This window comes from Salvelinus namaycush, chromosome 30 (assembly GCF_016432855.1).
Source record: "Salvelinus namaycush isolate Seneca chromosome 30, SaNama_1.0, whole genome shotgun sequence".
Classification (NCBI taxonomy): domain Eukaryota; kingdom Metazoa; phylum Chordata; class Actinopteri; order Salmoniformes; family Salmonidae; genus Salvelinus; species Salvelinus namaycush.
In genome coordinates, this window is record NC_052336.1 from 13,834,235 (window position 1) to 13,858,339 (window position 24,105).

Sequence of the window (24,105 nt, forward strand, 5' to 3'; positions counted from 1 at the left end):
AGCATTGCTGTGTGCTGCTGGTTATAACATGGCAATAAATAAGAGAGAGAAAAGAGGGACCAGTTTAATGTTTTAACTGGGATGCTGCAGTTTTGCACATTGTTATTTATCTTTCTTTGATATGGTGCAATATTATATTATGCTGGTCAGATTGTATTAGTTTTGAATGGTTAGATTTATATGCACTTTGTTTATATACATTAAAAAGTTATACTTTAAATGCAAATGTTTAATAGCATTTTTTTCAGAACAAACACATGCATTTTTAAATACATTGTGGTTAAGGTAGAGTATGATTTCATTTAATAATTTAATTAGAATTGTTTTAACACCAATCATATTCAAACTATCGCAAACTGTTTGACTTGAAAAAATCCCCCCCCCCCCAAATGTTAAGCGCCGTTTGGGATGCAAAAGAGCTGTCTCTTTTTGGTGACCTGAGCCAAGCCCGCTCACTGAAAAGAGCAGGAATGATCATCACTACTCAGCATGCCTGTCATGTCACCTGACTGCTCCAGTCATGTGACCTGGCTTAAGATGTGTTGTTGTATTTGGATTGTTGAGAAATAAGTATTTATGCTAAATTGCTATAGGAACATGTTCCTACTACCTAGGAAAATGTATGTATTGTATCCTACTATATCCAATGTACAGAAGAAACTTAAAGAAACTGAAATTCTAACTATTTCAAACTTTAATTATTTTCAAATTGTGCCAAAAAAATACAAAACCCATCCATTGCCTATAAACACCATACAAACTAGACAAACAAACAAAATAACACACCACATATATTTAGAAAGATACCTTTACAGCATAGAGAACAGTTCAGAAAAGACAAATCAAAGTATTTACACTCCATTTCCAAAGCTGTACAAACCATTAACATTTCCCTTAAGATTTCCAATGTACTATAAACCTAGCGCAGCAACAAGACTGAGGTAGCCTAAAAAAAAGTAGAAAGATGAAAACTAAAACAAAAAGAGAATGGCTGCACTGCTGTTCAGTCTAGCCTAGGGATAGATAGAGGATACCTAATGTCCTTCTTTAGGAGACCCAAAACCTCCAGCATCAACTTACATAGATTTACTCTCCTCTCACGACAAATCCTCAGCAGTTAAGAGGATATTCTCCAACTGAAGCCTGCCTCTGCCTCTGTGTGCCTTCCTTCTGGATAAGTAACTATTTATTACATCACTGGGTATGAGTGGTTTAAACAGATCCATATTCTGCATCCTCTTGTGTATTTTACAAATCATTACCTAGTCATGAATCCTAACTGAAGCTAAGCCTGCTGATAGGAACACTTGGCACACCTTTCTTACACTGGACTGTATAAGACCCTCTTTCTACAAAACCTACAACATTCAACTGTCTTAAGTGGGGACAAATTCAACCTATCGTACATTATTTCTCTTATTCAATCAAAACACATGGCATCAAGAGAGGAAAGGGGGAATAAAGCAGTGAGCTATTATAAATACAGAATCATTTTTCAAACAAGAACATCGTTCATCTGTGAATGTCCTCAGAGAAGCCAGATATGCCACCATTTTGAAAGCCCTGCCCACACAAGCTCCCATTGCCTTCCTGAGCTCACAGTGGACAGAATATTGCTACAATGTTTTTGTACCTTTACCAGATCGTCTGAACATTATTGACACTGGAACAAGTGCAAGCTGTATTCAGGAAAGGTTTCTTTTCCTTGGATGTATGCCTTCCCCTCCTCCTCATTCCCCTTCCCTTCCTACGCAACCCCTAAGTCTGTCTGTCTCTGTCTGCCTGTCTGTCCACTGTGAGCTCGTCCAGCATGCCAAACACAGATCCTCTCCTAACTCAAGCACCATGGCCTATCCGCCAAAGGTAAAGACCACGATGAAAGCATTAATGTGTTAGGAAAGCGGAGACAAGCTACAAAATACATTATGAACACATATAAAACTGTCAAAATACACCCATTTAAGAAGAAAAAAATTAAGTAATGAAATCTGTACAGAATGATTAAATACAGTGATCAATATACATTCCTGTGTATGGAGACCAATGATTCAATTTTGTATTAAGAACATAAAATATAAACAAATATGACATATTTGATTTGAAACCTAACTACATGTCAAGACGCAGAGATCCAGCACCAGCTGTTCTATTGGTCTTTGATGTTACACATCATTTTGCATTTACTGCTTGTGTATCTTACAAAAATAATATGCAGCTTAAAGGTGAGAAGGGTAGGAGAAGACAGAAGGGTTCTTTGTGATGTTAGCCACCGACTTCGAGCAGTCAGATACTGTTTATTAGCTAAGAGGGAGAAGTGTCTGTTGGTCCAATGGAAAGTTCTGCTTCCTCCCAGAGTGGGGGACAGAGACAGATGGGAGGAGTTGCCATGGCATCAAACCTATGGGCACTTCCTGCCCCCAGATTGCAGTAAGAGCAGATTGGGGACCCTGTTAGTCCCTGAACCAATGAGTGGGAGGCCCTGAGATGGAGGAGACTCACTCCCTCACAGCAAAAACACGGAACGAGCCACCCTCTGGATTGCTCTTACTGCAAAAGAGAAGTGAGAGAGATGGTTACATTGAGCATTCATTCATGAACTCAAACAGTTAACCAGTGTCCTTTCAACTCATTACTAAGATAAAGTGACATAAATCTAAGAAAAACTCAAATAATATAAACCATATTGCTGTCAAGTCAGTCAGTTGTTTTGTGGACCAAATGTATTTTTGGCTCCAATTCAAGGCAGCCTGTTGCTCATGACATCCTACAGTAAGAGTAGCGTAATCAGAGTGGTCGTATCTGGAAACATGACTCAAACACTGGCTCATTGTTAACCATGCTGTTATAGTGACTGATCTTTCCAACAACCACTATTGTGCTGGGCCTGATGGCATTGTTATTAATTCAGTAGTAGAGAGGCCTCGAAGGCCTGCCAATCTCAGTAATGCCAGGATGATGCCCGTCCCATTGGCATCAGATTGGCTGCAATTACCTGCATAGGAAAGCACTGAGTCAGCCGCCGACAGCTTTTCCATCCCCGGGTAAATGAATAGGCTGTGATTATTTCCTCCTTATTAAAGAACCGTCCACCCAACCAGCTACATGTACGCCCCACTTCCTAACAGCTGGGTCCTCACTTGGACAGAAGTCAACCTCTGGATCAGTCTCTATCACACCAGGGGCTGACTGTTGATAGCCATGGTTGTAATACCATACTGTTCCCTGTCACTGACAGCCCATGTCCTCACTCACACTAAGGTTAAGGTGAGGCTCCCAGTGAGGGGGCCCTTGATTTCAGCATTAGATTTCACTGTACTCTAGCTCAGCTGATTTTGGCCATGCAGCATTTTACACACTCCATTGAATATCCGGGTAAAATAAGCAAAGAGTTCATGTGTGGGCCGTCCGCACACCAAACCACACCATTACTCTTGCACCCCTGTGTGCCAAACATGGACTTGGCGCCAATGGCTTCCGTGCTTGAGCCCTAGACCTCTGTCTGACAGGGGAGGGGCGTGTGAGGGAAGGGTAGGGAGAGGGCAGGGAAGGGTATTTTACAGGGGAAGAGGAGGGTAGAGCAGGCACCCACCTCTCTGACTGGATGCCGTTCTTCAGGACGCCAACGTAACTCTTCTTCTTATCCAGGGCCAGGACGTCCACGTAGCCCCCACCGGCTTGGATCACCCCGGCATGGGTGGCTGCTCGGCAGATACTGGAGCGCTGAGGGGGGGGGGGGGGTCAGAAGAGAGGGTTCATGATATCAGATACACAATCATGGCTTATTATTCCATTTCACTATATCAGTAATGCTTCTTGTATTGGGTACAGTACAGGCACATACAGTGCACAGAGCCACACCAAATACAGTCAATGTATTAGTTTCCAGAGCATTCAATATGTACAAATCCTGTACATGTACACATGCATGACAATAGCAAGGCTGAAGCCAGGCACATCATTATCAGGATGTAAACTGCTGCCCCACTCTGGATTACAGATGACAGACAGCAGCAGAGAGCTGTACACTCCACACATGGTTCTGAGGCAGGGCATGGTGCCTCCTGTCCCCCAGTCCGAAGCACTGAGTCTGGCTCCAGCGTGTCAGACCCTGGGTCCTTATCACGAACCTGGAAGCTCATTCATCATACTCCATCACACTAGTCTAGCCCAACACAGGCCACATTCCCTGGTGTCTGGTGAACCGGACTGGTGTCTAGGGACTTCTGTCATGTCAATATAGGCCTGTTCTTCTCCTTCTGCTGTGTTTTGCTCAGTGTTGGCGCTGTGAGTGTGTAAGTGTTAGAATCAGGCTCTGCCCTGACAAAATACAGTCATTAGGCCCTGTTTGAGATCTCTGGGAAACTGATGTGTCCAGTTGGACAACATCTAAGTGAAATAATGTTGGGGAAAAACAAGAGTCAACAAGTTCATTCGAGGCAACAACACTTAAAACATCAACTTCATGTAACTTGATCAATGTAGGTCCAAAATGGTTCCCAGGGGAGCATCATTATTTGTTTCACTCCTTTCATCCACTGCAGTCTCACATTAGTTTACGCATGCAACTTGCAACTTAGGACAGAGGTGATTTTAGAACGACATATGGCGTGTCTCCAATGGCATATTATTGTCTATATAGTGCACTCCTTGTCACTAGAGCTGTATGTGTCTCTGGTCAAAGGTAGCGCTCTGTATGGAGTATAGTGTATCATTTGAGATTTGCCCTCAGGTCATTAGGAAGTGAAAGAGGTGATCTGGCAGGAACTGAGGTGAAGTGACAATAATGGAGGTGATAGTGAGTCCCACTGCTCCTCCCTCTCTGAGACTGGTCCTAAAGCCCTCTCCTGACACAGTCCCATGCCTCAGACCTCAGGCCTCAGGCATGCAATCTCTGGGCCAGTTATGAGTCAGTTAATCCGCCAGTCAGGGCTGAGCAGCTGTGTGTGGTCGAACCCAGCACTGGGAGAGACATTACTGGCGACCATTACCAGGCCTGCATCACCAGTGCTCCCATTCCGACTGTGTTCACACTGCTATTCAGAAGTTGCTCGTGGTCGCCTCAGGCCACAGTCTCTTAAGTGCTCAACGGGGCTAGACCGCACTCATCTGCAGTCCAACATAAATCAGGTCAGTGTTCCAGTCAGATACAGTTCTCTGGGGTGCAGACACACTGAGGTGTATCTGTCTGGCAGGCCCAGTGGGGATGAACTTTTTGTCCTCTGTCAGTATGACCTCTCAGCCTTTCAGCATGGTCAGGAGGATAGGACAGGCATGGTGAGGCCATTCTGGAATACCCAGTGACTAGGTCCAGCACTTACATCTGTGTAGAAGCTGTTCCCAACCACCGGAGCCCAGTAGGATGGCTCGTTCTTGCAGTTGGCCGGACAGAACACTCTGAGGGAGACACACATTGAGAATGCATTATTATTGACAAATACAATTGAATGGGCAGACCCATGGTTTATGATGCAACAATGAGAAATGCAGGATTTCTGCAAGAATTTGCCATTTAGCTAAATGTAATGTATGTCATGTCATGAATAACCCTGACACATTTTCCGTAGAACTTCTGTAGAACAAAGGAAAGACTGACGCTTCCTTCTAGCAGAGTCTGCATGTTTAGGAGATTCCAGTGGTTTTGTAATGGAGGTTTAAAGCATTTGGCCCAGAGCAGGACTCTGACTCTAATTAGATTTTGCTTACAAAGCAAAGCCCTTAATTCACAAGTCATCACTTCTTGCTGTGCGTGTGAAACATGGTGGGGGGAGAGGAGCTAGGCACCTTGGGCAGTTGGAGTAGGGCTTCTTGAAGGGGCAGATCTCCGCCACTGTTGCATAGCAGTCCACTGATTGTCCTGTGGCACAGAGAGGAGACATACGCCATCAACAGCTGCAAAAGTCATCAGGTGAAGAAGCTAAAAACAAGGGTGTGCATGCTCCACTTATTCTGGAAAAAGTTTGACTTACTTTCCACTTTGGCCACCACAAATGCATTGCCGGCTTTGTATTTACTGTGAAGAGATCAAAGCCAGGCATTAGAAGACCATTACATTTCAGGAAATCATTCATTTCACAAAACATGAATGAGCATAGCAGGCAGAATGACGACAGAAAATAAAGACTACCAGAAATATCTACCTGAATGACTCAATGCCGTTCTTTGTTGCCTTGACAAAGAATGGCAACTTGTCTTTCCTTGTAGTGTCCACCAGACCACCATTGTTATTGATGATGCCATAGTGCATAGCAGCACGACAGATACTTGATTGCTAGAAAAATAGAAAAATAATCCATAGAAACACATTCAGGCATACAAAATGTATAGTGTGAAATGTTGGACTTCAGTGTGAGACTCACCACATCATAGAAGAGCGTCCCCCACACTTTCCCTTTCTTGTTCTGGCAGTTAGCAGGGCAGGTGAATCTGTTGCAGGTTGCTCCCTTGCACTTGTCACGCATTTTGGTCTCACACTTGATGTTTTGAGCTGTGGAAGACAAATGAATTACTGGTCAATAAGGGATCTCAGTGGCATTCCTTCCCAAACAATACATAGAAATAGTCAACTCTGAAAGCCCCTAAACACGATTCCCACTAGTCAAACTCACCCAGGAAAGTGGTGGTGGGAGCCTTGGGAGCAGAGGGCTTGTTGGGAGCAGCAGGCTTGGGTTTGGGTCTGGGGAGAGGCTTGGTGGTGGTGCGGGGTGACATGGGAATCTGAGCTTTCTCCACCTCGTTCATATCCTCAGTCTCAGAACGCTGAGAGTCTCCCTTGAAGCAGAGGTTGTCCCTGCAGCTTCCTCCGTAGCTAGGAGGGCACTGTGAGCATGAGCGCCCATGTTGGTAAGGGGCCTCTCCGATCCAGTTTCCCCTGGGGAGGAGGAAGGAGCACAGTGGTCAGGATGACTGACTGGAAACTAATCAGCACTCAGCCGTCACGGCACATGGCCTAGTAATTATTCACGTGTTCTTTGCACATTATCACACACTCTTAAAACCCTGAGTCCAGCTGGATAATGAAAACACTCCTGCTCTCCCTCTGGAAATGAAACGAGGTCTGTCTGGAACAGTTTGCTTAGGACCTGTTTCTCTTTCCCCTTCCTTTATTATTTTTGTATTTGAACTTCTGCTGGAATTTCAGCATGGCCTCAATGTGTCATGAAATACTTCTTAGACAGACACTTTAACTGTAACATTAGACAGACAAATTCATACCCTGACATGTGCCCTCAAAAGCGTTTGGTATTAGGTAAACACCCCATGTGGTGGTAAGAAGTATGTAAAATAGAACACTGGAGACGTGATGTGTGAATGAGTGGGGAAATGAGAGTAACGTTAGTGAGTTGGTCTTACTTGGGGGAGTAGTTACAGACGAGGTAAACAGCGTTCTCCCAGATCTCCCCCCACACATTCATCCTGGGACACACGTGCACTGCACACCCCACACGACTAGTGGTGGCCCAGACCAGCTGCAGAGAAGACAACACTTCCATTAACATTGTTATTATAAAAGGACATTCGCATTGCTGACTCGTTGTTCTTTCTATGACCACACATCCATCTCCACCGATACAGTTCCTCAGCTCCACATAAAAGTGCAGACAACTGTACTAGCTAAAACTATTTGATTTGGTGCCCTGCAGCTCTGCAGCCTTTGAAGGGGCCTGTCATGGGTGGCTATGGAGATCTGAGAAAAGCTTCACAGACACATCGGTAGGAAGCACCATGTCACTGTAGACCTCTCTCTTTCTTTTTTCTCACTCATCTCTCTCGCCCCTCATAGATCCCTCATTCCTGCCACAGGAAGTGGCTCCCATGCTGGGGTGTTGGAGGCAGATTGATGGGGCCCCTGTGATAGACGTCGAGTGTGACCACAGTTTGTTTCCTGCGACGTTCTATGATCATTCTCATGATCCAGTTTAATAATGTAAGTAAATGATACTGGCAGTGGCTCGGACCGAACAAAGACAACTCTGGACAGACCCACTTCCTCTGTCAATATGGAGAGGTTGTTAAATCAAATCAAATCAAAGTTTATTGGTCACGTGCACATGTTACAGTGAAATGCTTGCTTGCTAACTCTCCTCAACAATGCAGTACAATAACAGTATCAATCAAGAATCAAATGTCAAATACAAAAGTGAAAAATAGTAATTCAATGAGTTTGTCTTACTACTTAAATGTAAAGCTACAGGCAGCACCTATGGATTTGACACCAGGGCAGTCCTACTACTAAGAGCTTGTTACGTGACTCCAATACCACTCTTTCCCCCTGTACCCCTAATTCTTCTCTCTCTTTCTCTCTCTCTGACTCCCCCCCCCCCCCCCCCCCCCCCCTCTCTTTCAGGAATGTGTTTCCCTTTCCTGGGCCAGTGAGAGGCCACAGGCAGTACTGACTTAGAGACAATGACTCAGCATAGACACCGCACTGCTACACCACTACAGCATACACAGAGATGTGATGATGAGGGCTGGAGCCTGTGGTAAAGCTCTGTGTCATCCCAGAGAGAGACTGTGAGGATACTGACCCGGAGGGGCTAGCATAACCTAGCTTTGCAGTGTTATGGTAGGGATTGGACCCCAACTATGCTACGCTACGCTAGTATTCCTAGAAAATGAAAGGCAGAAACAAGGAGAGGGTGTTCAGACTTGGCATTGTTCCCCGCATTCCTGCATTGCATCTTCAAAGGAATCCAGGTCAAACACAGAGATGATTGGTGTGTCTGGGAAGTGTTTCCAGATGCTAGTGACCTGGTTTCCCATGTGAAGTATGCAGATGCAGGAGGATGGGTCAGGCTGTTTTCACAAACCCATCCCAGCTACAAATTAAAGTCTATGAGGAGAGGAAGCCAATTCTCCCTCTTCATCCCCCTCTTGTCCCTCTCTTCCCCTCTCGGTTTATCCCTATTTCATCCCCTTTGTTTCACCCTTTCTGCTGTGATGGTTTCATGGTCTTGAGGTGGTAAATAACTTCCCCTGTCACTACACTACTGTGCCCCCATATGGTCCTATGGTAAACACACTGTTTAAGGCACCCCCCCCCCTGTTTTTAGTTAATGGACACCCATTGAAGAGGCTGCAGGCAACACATTGTTTTTACACAGGACCTGAATACCTGCAGCAGCATCACCCTTAAAAGTCACGTGCTGTCCATTATATACTGATGGTAGAGAGGAAACATATGACCTTGAACACTGCACAGGATCATACACAGATCATCTATATTAGTTCAAAGGAAACCTGAGAAAATACAATTTAATATGGAATTTGATCCAAATGTGGTTTGCTGTTCATGGAGGAACTGTTGAGGGAAGTACTCATGAACTCAAAGCTCCAAACTCAGAACCCCCACCCCCTTTCTCCCCCAGCCAAGGCTCACCTGGGTGTAGTGGGTGCACATGGGCCCTGAGCAGCGGTCGGGACACCAGGGATTGCACTCATGTTGGTAGGGGTAGGTGTAGTCCTTCACCTCATCATTCCAGGCCTGGACGTGGTAGGCTGGGGAGCGGTACCTGCAGACACAGAGGGAGCAGCATCAGCCTCAGCAGCACAGAGCGCTCATACAGGAGGACCTCCAGCTACCAGAGCCATATGAGGAATATCTGAGGGGGCTGCCAGGTGCTTTGGCTGGGCTTGAGATGGACGACAGACAGCCTCCCCTCAGGCCTCCACTGATTAGTCTGGTTCTGACCCAGCAGACACACAGACTCACTCACAGTCTGTTTCCCTCCAACACTGGGGAACTCGAGCCATGCTGAGAAAAAATTACAAAAACTAAACATGGCTCCACAGCCTGTCGAATCAATTATGGCCCTTTATTGTAAACATCTCTTTTTACGGTACTGAAAAGTGCTGAGACTACAAACTGGCAGCGAAGAGGGAGAAAAACAGCCCTGGCCGGTGTTGGCATCAGAAGAGAGAGAAAGGGAGAGGGGGCTGTGAGAGCGCGAGCGAGCAGATTCCTGGAATGGCACCTGCTGAGGGAGCCCTCCACTGTCATGCACAAAGAGCCCCACTGTCAGGCTGCAATGCTCTGAACACACTAACAAACACACAGCACAAATACATACACTGAGTATACCCAACATTATGAACACCTTCCTAATATTGAGTTGCACCCTTTTGCCCTCAGAACAGCCTCAATTTGTCAGGGCATGAATTCTACAAAGTGTCGAAATCATTTCACAAGGATGTTGGTCCATATTTTAAATGTTTTCATTTTAGTAATTTAGCAGACGCTCTTCTCCAGAGCAACATACAGTTAATGTTTCCATCTTAAGATAGTTAGGTGGGACAACCACATATCACAGGGACAGAAAGTACATTTTTCTTCAATAACGTAGTTATCAGTAGAGTCAGAGCTAGAAGGGGGGGTGGAGTGTGTGTGGGGGGGTGTCACATTTTTTGGGGGGGGAGGATTATTTAAGATACTGTTTGAAGAGCCTAAAATATTATTTTGTGTCAGCCCAATTGAGACCTCTGGTGTGTTGGTGCAATTCAGAATACGAATCCAAATGGAAAGACATGGAGACTACTTTGACAGAGATACCCATACAGTCAGTTTTGGGAAATAAGGACATGGTAATAGAAATATATAATAGACAAAATCAGTGGATTAATTTCTCTCTTAAGACATGGTTTAGGGTAGTTAAGCACAATTATTTAGACAGAGGTCAAAATGCTGAGTTGGCCCGCATACGACCCCAGCTTCATCCCTGCAACTCAGGACAGCAGATTTAAACAATGGACGCAGAATGGCATCACATCATTCAGTACAATTATAAGGAATGGGGACCTAGATAACTTCCAGGACTTAAGTAAAAAAACATGGCTTGGATAAACAAGATTTTTACAGATACCTACAAGTTCGACACGATTTCTTAAGGGAGATAAAAGTGATTGACCCTCGAGCAGCTATTTCCAATCTTTACTTGGGTATTCAATCCTCAAAGAAACAATCAACAACTATATTAAACAGAAATGGGAGGAGGAACTTAACATTGAAATAACTGATGAAACATGGTTGAACATATTAGAGACTCAACAAAGCTCCACCAACTCAAGGTCATGGAGAGAATTCTGTTGGAAGAATGTTATACGTTTCTTCATAACACCTCAACTGAAATCAAAACAGACTGGCTCACTACACCCTTGTTGGAGAGAATGCTGTCTATTGAGGGTGGATCACTCTCATATCTTTTGGACTTGCCCCGCAATCAAAACTTACTGGGGAGAAATAAGATCTTACATTGGAAAATAATGGGATTTGACATAGAACAAACATGAATTTCTTTGTACTTGGGTGAAATACCTGATAACTTAGACAATAGAGAAAAGTACCTCTTGAAGGTCCTACTGGCAGCCAGTAAAAAGGCTGTCACTAGGAAATGGCTGCAAAAAGACCCTCCCACCGTGACACAATGGTTAGATATTATTAAAGAAATACACCATATGTATGACCTTTGCTTTAAGAACTCAACAGGAGAGAGGTCAGGAATACTGGGGAAAAGGGGTTTCGTACTTGAAAATTGTCTAATTCAAAGATGATGTCAATGCAACTAATCTGATGAATGTGTGATGTGCGCTGTAACTGACAGATCTTTTCTGTGGTTATTTTACTTTATTTGTACTTTCTTTGTGTTCCTCAATAAAAACAAAAAAGTATATATATATATACTGTTTGAAGAGGTAGGGTTTCAGATGTTCTCGGGAGATGGGCAGGGACTCCGCTGTCCTAGCTTCAGGGGGAGCTGGTTCCAACATTGGGGTGCCAAGACAGAGAAGAGTATGGACTGGGATCAGCGGGAGCTGCACTCCCGTAGGCATCCAAAAGTTGGCTGAATGTTCTTTTGGTGGTGGACCATTCTTGATACACACGAGAAACTGTTGAGCATGAAAAAAACAGCAGTGATGCAGTTCTTGACACAAACCGGTGGGCCTGGCTCCTACTACCATAGCCTGTTCAAAGGCACTTAAATATCTTGTCTTGCTCATTCACCCTCTGAATGGCACACATACACAATCTATGTCTTAATTGTCTCAAGGCTTAAAAATCCTTCTTTAACTTGTCTTCTCCCCTTCATCTACACTGATTGAAGTGTTTAACAAGTGACATGAACAAGGGATCATAGTTTTCACCTGGATTCACCTGGTCAGTCTGTCATGGAAAGAGCAGGTGTTCATCATAATGTTTTGTTCACTCAGTGTACATCCTCATACAACAGCCACACTACAGACTCACATAGACTCGGTAGCAGACAGCACAAAGCGTGTGTGTGTGTGTGTGTGTGTGTGTGTGTGTGTGTGTGTGTGTGTGTGTGTGTGCGTGCGTGCGTGCGTGCGTGCGTGCGTGCGTGCGTGCGTGCGTGCGTGCGTGCGTGTGTGTGTGTGCGTGCGTGTGAAGTGTACATGTGTGTATGCATGCGTGTGTGTGTGTGTCATATTGTCTTACCTGCCCCAGTGAACAGCGAGGTTCTGACCGATGGACATGAGCAGGTCATTAGGTCCATGTTCCCACTGGCATGCCTCTGCCCAGTGAGTGGCTGACCTCTCCAGCTCATCATCCCAGACCTGGAAACACACAAATAACACTGTTAGAACAAAGTTGTAACACTAAAACTCACACATTTCAGTAACATTAATGACAGCAAAGGGGTCCACACTGTGACACACTCCAACATATGATCAGTGAACAGTGAGACAGACCCATCAAAACGACCTTCATCCATGACCATCACCACAGCTAGACTTACCCCAGCTGCTTTAATATCAGGCCACCAGCTAGATCCCCTTCATATAATAATGCTACTCCTGTCTCCTCATAGCTACCTACCTAACCACTAGCTACCTTAGTAGGCCTCTGCTAGCCCTCTTTCTTCCCAGGGAGCTGAAATTGATCTGGATACAAGTAAAACATTAGCTTTAGCCCAGGAAATGTGAGTGGAGCAGCGCCTGGCCCCGCTCCACTACAAATCCCCAGCAATCACAGCTGAATTAGGCATATTTCCTGAGCGGGTTTCTCTCTCTACCCATGGAAAAGAGGGTGGAAAGATGGGATGCAACTCATCTCTGCCACCACTCTCACCACTAGGATATGGGGGAGGAGGGGGAGGAGAGGACTGGTACAGTGTGGCGCCTCACAGTGTCTCTCCTCAGTACATTTCCAGGCCATTGGTGGTCACCACCACCACACATACAGATACACACACATACATATGCATGCCCATGACTATGCCAGCTCGGCTATACCCCCAGTCCTGTCCTCAGAACCAAGCCTGGCAGAGAACAGAAGAGCAGGGCAGAGGGAGACTTCATGGCCCTTCCTCTCTTGCCAGACCACATCGCAGTCACAAGACACCACACTGTCAGTACTACATCTGAACTACATCAACCACAACCCCACCCCCCCGAGTCTGTCCATCTAAACTATATTAACCTTAACCTCAGTCCACCTTCTTACCCAGTCACCACATTCCATAAACACTATCCCTCTCAATAACATTCAGTGCTCTCTCTTCTCCACAGTCCCCTTCCCACTCTATCCATCCCTCCTTCATGTAGCACTCTGTTTCTCCTCCACTGGCCACTCTGGCCTCCCTCGTTCTCTCTGGCCTCCCTCGTTCTCTCTGGCCTCCCTCGTTCTCTCTGGCCTACCCTGTCTTCACCCCTCTCTGCAGTGTCTGACTCCCAGCAGGTAAAGTAGAGTCAGTGTAATTATCCTCCCAGTAAGCCAGCTCCTCTCCAGGCTGCCAGCAGTTGACTACCATGAGCTCATCTTTTCCAGAAGAGAAGATTGTTGTAGTGTTGGGTTCCAGCTTGAAACATACTTATTCATGTTACCATACTAGAACTTATTGATTACTTTACATGTATAATGAATGTATATGTTGGCGATCAATGTAGGGTGGATAGAACCTAGGCGTAGGGAAAGTTACTGAGTGAGACAAGGGGGAGTGCAGAAAGTTTACATTCTGTCAAAACATGGTATTGTTAAATATCATGGCACCTAAGGAGGGAGGCAAAGGGCAAACAGTCTGGTTTCAGTCACTGTTAAGGTAGGGCAGTTGCGGATTAGGGAGGAGCGAGGAAGTCGGCCCGAGGTCAGGTCAGATGAAGTGAGAAAGAACAGTCCTATTACACACACATATACTGTACTTCCACACCCATGAAGGTTCTAGCACCAGGCAGGGCCATGACTACACCAGTGAGAGGAACCAATTAAGTTCCAGACTAGCAACAGAGATGTTGCTAAATTGTAATTACTTCCCTACTATGGCCTATTTATTGCCTTACCTCCTCACGCCATTTGCACACATTGTATATAGACTTTTTTTTTCTCTCTCTATTGTGTTATTGACTGTACGCTGTTTATTCCATGTGTAACTCTGTGTTGTTGTTTGTGTCGCACTGCTTTGCTTTATTTTGGCCAGGTCGCAGTTGTAAATGAGAACTTGTTCTCAACTGGCCTACCTGGCTAAATAAAGGTGAAAAAAATATATAAAAAAATAATGTATTGGCTGTCTAGATGTGCAAGGAGTTGACTGTGCCTAGTAGGAAGGTATAAATATTTGTTATTGTTTAATCCTATCTTTGTCTTTGCAGCTGTATGACCCAGTGGGTGAATAAACTTGGTTTGAGCTTTTTCTAGATCTCCATGACTTTTTATTCTGTTTGTTCAGAACCTAACAGTAGTAAAATCAAAACCCTCCCACTGAAAGTGGAGCCTATAAACACTCACCTACATTATATCGCTGTCTCATAAACACAAGACCCTGGTATTTCCTGAGCAGCAGAGACTGATGCTGGCGTTTACCTCCATCTCTCTGTACTATCTAATAATAATACATTGGTGGGTGCTTATATTTGTCCTATTTCACATGTGTGAACTGAAAATGTGTTTTTTGCCTAATGGGGGGGGGGGGGGGGTCACGACCAGCAGGGTCTGGCAACCCTGACACAATTAGGGATTTTTCACCTTGTCGGCTCAGGGATTCGAACTAGCAACCTTTCGCTTTCTGGCCCAATGCTTGAACCGCTAGGCTACCTGCCACACACCTGCTATTCATCAGCTTTCTGTGCCTCCAGCTAGTGAAACAACCCCCAACCCGTCACTTTCACCATGTATTCTACATGTAATAGAGGTTGTTGCGCTACAGTAGTGTGTGAATAGTGAGCCTCTTTACAGTGTGTTGACAGTGTACCTGTCAGGGTGATGATAGTTAAAGCTACAGTACATACACTACCGTTCAAAAGTTTGGGGTCACTTAGAAATGTATTTTTTTTTTTTATAAAAGCACATTTTTTGTTGATTAAAATAACATCGAATTGATCAGAAATACAGTGTAGACATTGTTAATGTTGTAAATGACTATTGTAGGTGGAAACGACCAATTTTTTATGGAATATCTACATAGGCGTAAGAGGCCCATTATCAACAACCATCACTCCTGTGTTCCAATGGCACGTTGTGTTAGCTAATCCAAGTTAATCAAGGATAATTGATCATTAGAAAACCCTTTTGCAATTATATTAGCACAGCTGAAAACTGATTAAAGAAGCAATAAATCTGGCCTGCTTTAGACTAGTTGAGTATCTGGAGCATCAGCATTTGTGGGTTCGATTACAGGCTCAAAATGGCCAGAATCAAAGGACTTTCTTCTGAAACTCATCAGTCTATTCTTCTTCTGAGAAATTAAGGCTATTCCATGCGAGAAATTGCCAAGAAACTGAAGATCTCGTACAACGCTGTGTACTACTCCCTTCACAGAACAGCAGAAACTGGCTCTAATCAGAATAGAAAGAGGAGTGGGAGGCCTTGGTGCACAACTGAGCAAGAGGACAAGTACATTAGAGTGTCTAGTTTGAGAAACAGACACCACACAAGTCCTCAACTGGCAGCTTCATTAAATAGATCCCGCAAAATACCAGTCTCAACGTCAACAGTGGAGAGGCGACTCCAGGATGCTGGCCTTCTAGGCAGAGTTCCTCTGTCCAGTGTCTGTATTCTTTTGCCCATCTTAATCTTTTCTTTTTATTGGCCAGTCTGAGATATGGCTTTTTCTTTGCAACTCACCATTTTTAGCCTGTAATCGAACCCACAAATGCTGATGCTCCAGATACTCAACAATCTAAAGAAGGCCAGTTTTATTGCTTCTTTAATCAGAACAACATTTTTCAGCTGTGCTAACATAATTGCAAAAGGGTTTTCTAATGATCAATTAGCATTTTAAAATTATAAACTTGGATTAGCTAACACAACGTGCCATTGGAACACAGGAGTGATGGTTGCTGATGGGCCTCTGTATGTAGATATTCCATAAAAAATCTGTTGTTTCCAGCTACAATAGTCATTTATAACATTAACAATGTCTACACTGTATTTCTGATCAATTTGATGTTATTTTAATGGACAGAAAAATGCATTTCTTTCAAAAACAAGGACATTTCTAAGTGACGACCAAACTTTTGAACGGTAGTGTACATTTCAGGATTGCATGTCTCACCATGTACTCCATGTTGGATGCGGTGGGGTAGACTTGTCCCCTCAGTTTGTTGTGCAGTTGTAGAATCTCCCCGCGGTCTGTCCACTGGATGGCCCGTCGGGTCCTACTACCCGCTGTTTTATCGGTGCTGTTCTGGTCATCCTGGTACCGGCTCAGTAGTTGCCGCAGCTCATTGGAGTCGGGCAGGAAGAGGGCAGCTCCTTCCCTGGCAGAGAGGACCAGGAGGTTTAGGGTGAGGGTGAGGGCGGAGAGCCAGCAGGGCATGGCAGCAGTCATCTCCGGTCTCTGGGACGGGTCTCTGGGCGTCTGTGTCTAGGGCTCTGGGCAGGCTGGGCAGACCACAGTGGGCAGCCTTGTGTGAGCTCTGGTCCTGAGCACAGCAGACACGATGCTGTGGGGAGAAAACACACTGTGAGCCGGCCAGCCAACAAAACAGGCTACAGAGCAAAGCACATGGCCAGACAGACGACTGAGCTAATGCAAGAGAACCCTGGTTCTTGCCATGGGTAACTGTACTATAGGTATTGATCCATTTTACTTGAGGCATTTTCACTGGTTGCAATACATCAGTCCGGGAAATGATATCACAGCAGATCTCACCACATTGAGAACAAATTGCATAACTATAAGTCTATATACAGTGTGTGCAAATGGCGTGAGGAGGTAGGCAATAAATAGGCCATAGTAGAGAAGTAATTACAATTTAGCAGATTAACAATATGGGGATGAGGTAGGTAGATTGGGTGGGCTATTTACAGATGGACTATGTACAGCTGCAGCGATCGGTTAGCTGCTCAGATAACTGATGTTTAAAGTTAGTGAGGGAAATATAAGTCTCCAGCTTCAGCGATTTTTGCAATTCGTTCCAGTCACTGGCAGCAGAGAACTGGAAGGAAAGGCGGCCAAAGGAGGTGTTGGCTTTGGGGATGACCAGTGAGATATACCTGCTGGAGCGCGTGCTACGGGTTGATTTTGGATTATAGATGTTTAATATGAGTCTGGAAGGATAGTTTACAGTCTAGCCAGACACCTAGGTATTTGTAGTTGTCCACATATTCTAGGTCAGAACCGTCCAGGGTAGTGATGCTAGTCAGGCGGGCGGGTGCGGGCAGCGAACGGTTGAAAAGCATGCATTTGGTTTTACTAGCGTTTAAGAGCAGTTGGAGGCCACGGAAGGAGTGTTGTATGGCATTGAAGATCGTTTGGAGGTTAGGTAATACAGTGTCCAAAGAAGGGCCAGATGTATACAGAATGGTGTCGTCTGCGTAGAGGTGGATCAGGGAATCACCCGCAGCAAGAGCGACATCATTGAAATATGCAGAGAAAAGAGTCGGCCCGAGAACTGAACCCTGTGGTACCCCCATAGAGAATGTCAGAGGTCCAGACAACAGGCCCTCCAATTTGACACACTGAACTCTGTCTGCAAAGTGGTTGGTGAACCAGGCAAGGCAGTCATTTGAGAAACCAAGGCTATTGAGTCTGCCGATAAGAATACGGTGATTGACAGAGTCGAAAGCCTTGGCCAGATCGATGAAGACAGCTACACGGTACTGTTTTCTTAATCTATGGCGGTTATGATATCGCTTAGTACCTTGAGCGTGGCTGAGGTGCATCCGTGACCAGCTCGGAAACCGGATTGCACAGCGGAGAAGGTACGGTGGGATTCGAAATGGTCAGTGATCTGTTTATTAACTTGGCTTTCGAAGACTTTAGAGAGGCAAGGCAGGATGAATATAGGTCTATAACAGTTTGGGTCTAGAGTGTCTCCCCCTTTGAAGAGGGGGATGACCACGGCAGCTTTTCAATCTTTAGGGATCTCGGACGATACGAAAGAGAGGTTGAACAGACTGGTAATAGGGGTTGCAACAATGGCGGCGGATAGTTTTAGAAAGAGAGGGTCCAGATTGTCTAGCCCGGCTGATTTGTACAGGTACAGGTTTTGCAGCTCTTTCAGAACATCTGTTATCTGGATTTGGGTGAATGAGAAGCTGGGGAGGCTCGGGCAAGTAGCTGCGGGGGGGGGGCGGAGCTATTGGCCGGGGTTGGGGTAGCCAGGAGGAAAGCATGGCCAGCCGTAGAGAAATGCCTAGCCTTACCTAGCCTCAGAGCAGTGGGCAGCTGGGAGGAGGTGCTCTTGTTCTCCATGGACTTCACAGTGTCCCAAAACTTTTTGGAGTTAGAGCTACAGGATGCAAATTTCTGTTTGAAAAAACTAGCCTTTGCTTTCCTGACTGACTGTATTGGTTGACTGACTGCGTGTATTGGTTCCTGACTTTCCTAAACAGTTGCATATCGCGGGAACTATTCGATGCAATTGCAGTCCGCCACAGGATGTTTTTGTGCTGGTCAAGGGCGGTCAGGTCTGGAGTGAACCAAGGGCTATATCTGTTCTTAGTTCTACATTTTTTGAAAGGGGCATGCTTATTTAAGATGGTGAGGAAATTACTTTTAAAAAACGACCAGGCATCCTTGACTGACGGGATGAGGTCAATATCCTTCCAGGATACCCGGGCCAGGTCGATTAGAAAGGCCTGCTCGCAGAAGTGTTTTAGGGAGCGTTTGACAGTGATGAGTGGTGGTTGTTTGACCGCGGACCCATAGCGGATGCAGGCAATGAGGCAGTGATCGCTGAGATCCTGATTGAAAACAGCAGAGGTGTATTTGGAGGGCAAGTTGGTCAGGATAATATCTATGAGGGTGCACATGTTTATGGATTTAGGGTTGTACCTGGTAGGTTCCTTGATGATTTGTGTGAGATTGAGGGCATCTAGCTTAGATTGTAGGACTGCCGGGGTGTTAAGCATATCCCAGTTTAGGTCACCTAACAGAACGAACTCTGAAGATAGATGAGGGGCAATCAATTCACATATGGTGTCCAGGGCACAACTGGGAGCTGAGGGGGTCTATAACAGGCGGCAACAGTGAGAGACTTATTTCTGGAGAGAGGTTTGAGGTTCGAACTGTTTGGGCATAGACCTGGAAAGTATGACAGAAATGTGCAGGCTATCTCTGCAGTAGATTGCAACTCCTCCCCCTTTGGCAGTTCTATCTTGACTGAAAATGTTGTAGTTGGGTATGGAAATCTTCTAATGTTAACATGCATGAAACCAAGGCTTTTTCGATTACAGAAGTCAACAAATGAGTGCCTGGGGACACGCAGGGCCTGGGTTAACCTCCACATCACCCGAGGAACAGAGGAGGAGTAGGATGAGGGTACGGCTAAAGGCTATCAAAACTGGCCGTCTAGTGCGTTGGTGACAGAGAATAAAAGGAGCAGATTTCTGGGCGTGGTAGAATAGATTCAGGGCATAATGTGCAGAGAGGGGTATGGTGGGGTGCGGGTACAGTGGAGGTAAGCCCAGGCACTGAGTGACGATAAGAGAGGATGCATTTCTGGACGTGCTGGTTATACTGGGTGAGGTCACCGCATGTGTGGGGGGTGGGACAAAGGAGGAATCTGAGGCATGTAGAGTGGGACTAGGGGCTCCACTGTAAACTAAAGCAATGATAACTATCCTAAACAACAGTACACAAGGCATATTGACATTTGAGAAAGACATAAAGCGAGGCATAAAGTAATCACAGGTGTTGATTGGGAGAGCTAGCTAAGACAACAACGGGTAAGACAATAACAGCTAATCAGCTAAGACAACAACAACAGGTAAAATGACAATGAGTGGGCAGAGAGGGTAGGTTAACTACACACAGGGCCTGAGTTCTGGGCTAGGGCCGACAGATAAACAAAAAAATTAAAAATAAACAAAACGGAGTACCGTGATAAATGAACAGTCCAGCAGGCATCAGCTATGTAGCCAAATGAGTGGTATTACTCCATATCCAAGGATACACTCTCTCTACAAGGCTTTCAGTAGTCAGACAATTTCTCATAAATTTAATCTCCACATTGTACCTGATCATCTTCAATTTGACTTTAGAGAGGCAGCCAAATCCTTTCAAAGCTCTTTTCAGCTCTGTCATAATACAGCAATTACCTGGGGATATCCTTTAGGATCCATAATAATGACTAATTGTAATCTTCCATCGATTGCTCAACACAGTGACTAAGGAAATTCACTTTTACTCAACCCCTTTGGAACTATGATCTATCAGTAAACATAACTGCAGATATTTCATTAAAGCCATTAATTGTCCTTAATGGCCCTGGATTCCAGAGTGATATATAATCTGGGTGGAAAGAGAGTAATCAGTCAGGTTCAAGAAGCCCATCATCTCTGTAACCTCTCTCTGATCGTCCTCTGGCTGACCTGCAAAATCACAATCTAAAACAGTAGAGGGAGAGAGGGAGTAGGGAAGAACTACAGCAGAAAGGGTTATTAGTTAATGAGAGAGAATGCTGGATAGAGAGATGAAAATAGAGGGAGAGAAAGCCAAATAAAGAGAGAGGGGGGAAGAGACAGATGTAGAGTTATTTACTAAAACAGAACATTTTAGTATGAATATGAGGTAGTGTGTGGTTCTCATCCTCCTTTGCCACAGCACACAGGGCTCACAGGGCACAAGGCAGGCTCCCAGCCTCAGCCACAACCCCATTGGCCAGGAGAAGACAAACAGCAGGGCTACTAAATCAGCCGGCAGGAGAAGGCATGGCAGAGAGGGAGAGAGAAGGAAAGAGAGAGCGCAGTCATAGCACTGCTCCCTGCATCCTTCAATTCCTCCTCTCTCTCTCAGCCTGGAATGGCGGCTTGAGGTCTGACGGCCGGTCTGTGTCAACACACTGTCACAGCGCCAAGCAGCCCCAGCCAGTGATGGGAGCCAGCCGACTGGCCTGAGGCAGCCCAACCATCCCACCACACCCCTCCTCTGGCACTCTCTTTGTGTCCCGGCCTACCTTCTCACACCAAACCTCCACCAGTCTTTATTTCTGGGCCTTTCTCATCATTCTCATGAATGTTATACCTGAGTGTCAGACAGAGCAGCCTGCCACGCACGCACGCACGCACGCACGCACGCACGCACGCACGCACGCACGCACGCACGCACGCACGCACGCACACACGCACACACACACACACACACACACACACACACACACAGAGGAGCCTGGTGGGCTCTCACCTGGTGGCTCTGCAGTAACTCTTCTATACTGCCCCCAATGTCAAACCAAGGAGTGTCACACATCAACACAACTCCCCTTGGACAAGTTGACAACACATGCTCCTAGGTAAACCTAACTCAAAATAGCTATATTGTTGATATAAGCTACATACTGTATGCACAGTTTTCATTAAATTGCTCTCTAGGAATTGACACCTGGGATTGACATTATTTCACAGAAGTAGAAATGTGGACAGCGATGATGGCTGGAGCACTGCACTTGCATGTGTTATAACAATGTTCAAGACAATATTGAAATGTGTAGTGTTTCATGACAGGCTAAATAATTTACAACAGCATTGATAAAAGAAAACATTTGTTTTTTAAATACATTCACATATTCTTATCAATTCTGAACATTATAAAATGTTTGAACTCAGTGGCACCCAAAAGCATAGAATTACATGGTGAATACATGTTGCAGAATAAATCTGATTAAATGTAGAAAAACATGCTAACCTCAATCACTGGATTCACTGGAATTATCCGGCAATTATCCAAAAGCTTCTGCGCCTGTTGAGTATTTCCCGTTTGCTAAATTGGTGCTGAAGTGGAGCTGTACTCGTTGGCTGCGGTCCTAGAGGGCAGAGTAACTTTGTGACTGTTGACTAACTTTACAGCGGCATCTCAGTGCTTTATATAGAGACCCCGCTGAACGAGCGAGGAGGGAAACAAATCTTAACGCTTCTTTCTTTAGTCACTCCACTCCCACAGCTCCCTCCTCAAGATGGCTATGTTCTTGGCAAGCATCCTGCGCTCTAACGATTGATGTCGAAAGGAAAACGCAAAGTATGTAATTCACCACGAAACAGTGCAATCGAAAAGCGTAATAGAGTTTTGTATAACTTTTCTGTTTCTTTTCCAATTCAAAAGTTTTGCCAGAGTTTCTTCAAGACAGTTCATCGATAATTACCATTAGCCTATCATACAGATTATTGCATGATTGTATATAATTATAGTCGGATACATGTAAATATAATTCATAATTCCACCTACGATATTATTATAATTTGCTCTATTTTGAAAGTGATAACAATGTAATTTGTGTATAACTTTATTAGTATTAATAATTATCTCTATAGTTGTATTATAATATATCCTTCATATGATATGATAGATGGTATGATATATCAGTTTATGGTTTTAGTTTAGTTTATTAATTCGACCATTTAAAAAAACAAGCACACATAAAACTTGAAAAAGCCATACATGCGCATGAGTAAAATCATCGAGGATAACACACAATAAAGTCTGGGACTTATTTCCATTGAATTTCCGTTGAACAACTATTCACTTGTTGGCTTTTTATTTTGATGCCTTGCTTTGATGCCACTCAAGGAATGCCATGACAGAATGTCCTCTTTCCATAGCAGAGTGGAGGGGCAGTTCGGTTCTAAAACCGAACAGTTGTAAATCAAACAGGAATGAAGAATAGGGAGTGCTCTTACTACACTCGTCTCTCTTCACTGTCCTCAGATGTGCAAACACTTCATTCACATCTGTACCAAGTACCTAGTTTGTCAGAGCAGTCTCTTTATCTCCCTCCCTCTGGTACAGCTCAGCATTGTCTCTGTGAGGATGACTTAACCCATGGGGAATTCACATTTCTACCCCCAGGTATGGAGACCAAGACTGCCATCAGAGTGGGAATCCAAGGTGGAACTTTACACATACTGTGATTCACACACTGCATCACTGGCACACCAACCTCTACATCACTCTCCACATGTAAAGTATAGCATACATGCCTACATCTTCTGTACTGACCCATACCTGTGGATGTAAAGGCATGGTACTACTCCATCATGATTTGACTGTTGTCTAAACACACAGCCTCATGGGACCACAGAGGGAGATGAAAAATAGAGATAATGTCAGCTGGCCTTCATTTGACTCAGCAGCAGCACATAAAAGACGCACTAACAAATATGTTACGTAGGAGAAACAAAAGTTTATGACACTTGGCACGGGGGGACACGAGGGGTGTTGACCCGCCAGACACGGATTAGGGTTGGCACGGTAACACAGAGAAGCCGAGACTTCATGTGCTGCTAAGAAGATGGTTCATCATATTGTCGCTGTTATTTACCTAGCAGAAGAAAAGCCAGCTGCACAGTGAACTAAATAGCAAAACATTTTCTACCCATAATTCCTCCATAAAGTTGATATTGCTCTGAAACATTTAGGTTGTGAATTTTACAAGGAACGAATCTTCTCAAAAGGGATTTGAAAATGACTTTGAGAATTCTGCTCCATTTAACAAAGTATCTCTCCAATTCTCCACCAGAGTGAAGACAAAGCAAAAGTCTCATCAGATCAAACCCAGACCACTGATAAATGACCATTTACAAATTACCTGAATGATTGAAAAATTATTTGTTCAAAAAGTTTTTACTGGAATCCACGTTTTATTGCATTATAATCCGTATAATCCGTATAGTAAACCAGTGAGAGACATCAGAAAGCTGCTGCAGTGGCTTTTATGTGTATC

General features: G+C 44.7%; 1 protein-coding gene across 1 annotated transcript; it reads right to left on the reverse strand.

The window, feature by feature from the left end:
* Positions 1 to 717: 717 nt before the first annotated feature.
* On the reverse strand, positions 718 to 16,775 carry LOC120025218 (cysteine-rich secretory protein LCCL domain-containing 2-like). The gene is made up of 12 exons (XM_038969688.1): positions 16,500 to 16,775; positions 12,449 to 12,567; positions 9,377 to 9,509; positions 7,351 to 7,466; positions 6,606 to 6,868; positions 6,357 to 6,484; positions 6,138 to 6,268; positions 5,967 to 6,010; positions 5,782 to 5,854; positions 5,319 to 5,394; positions 3,590 to 3,720; positions 718 to 2,547 (listed from the first exon to the last, which is right to left on the reverse strand). Exons 1-12 carry the CDS (start codon positions 16,773 to 16,775, stop codon positions 2,496 to 2,498), a joined length of 1,542 nt encoding a protein of 513 aa, XP_038825616.1. The 3' UTR covers positions 718 to 2,495.
* Between the last annotated feature and the right edge of the window lie 7,330 nt (positions 16,776 to 24,105).

Bases quoted from the DNA above. Each gene is read 5' to 3' on its own strand.
- LOC120025218 (XM_038969688.1), bottom strand. From the start codon at position 16,775: ATGACTGCTGCCATGCCCTGCTGGCTCTCCGCCCTCACCCTCACCCTA. The intron at 6,869-7,350 runs GTAAGACCAACT...CCTCCTCCCCAG, and splicing joins GTCTGTAACTACTCCCCCAA to GGGAAACTGGATCGGAGAGG. The intron at 3,721-5,318 runs GTAAGTGCTGGA...CCCCCCCCTCAG, and splicing joins GGAACAGCTTCTACACAGAT to CGCTCCAGTATCTGCCGAGC.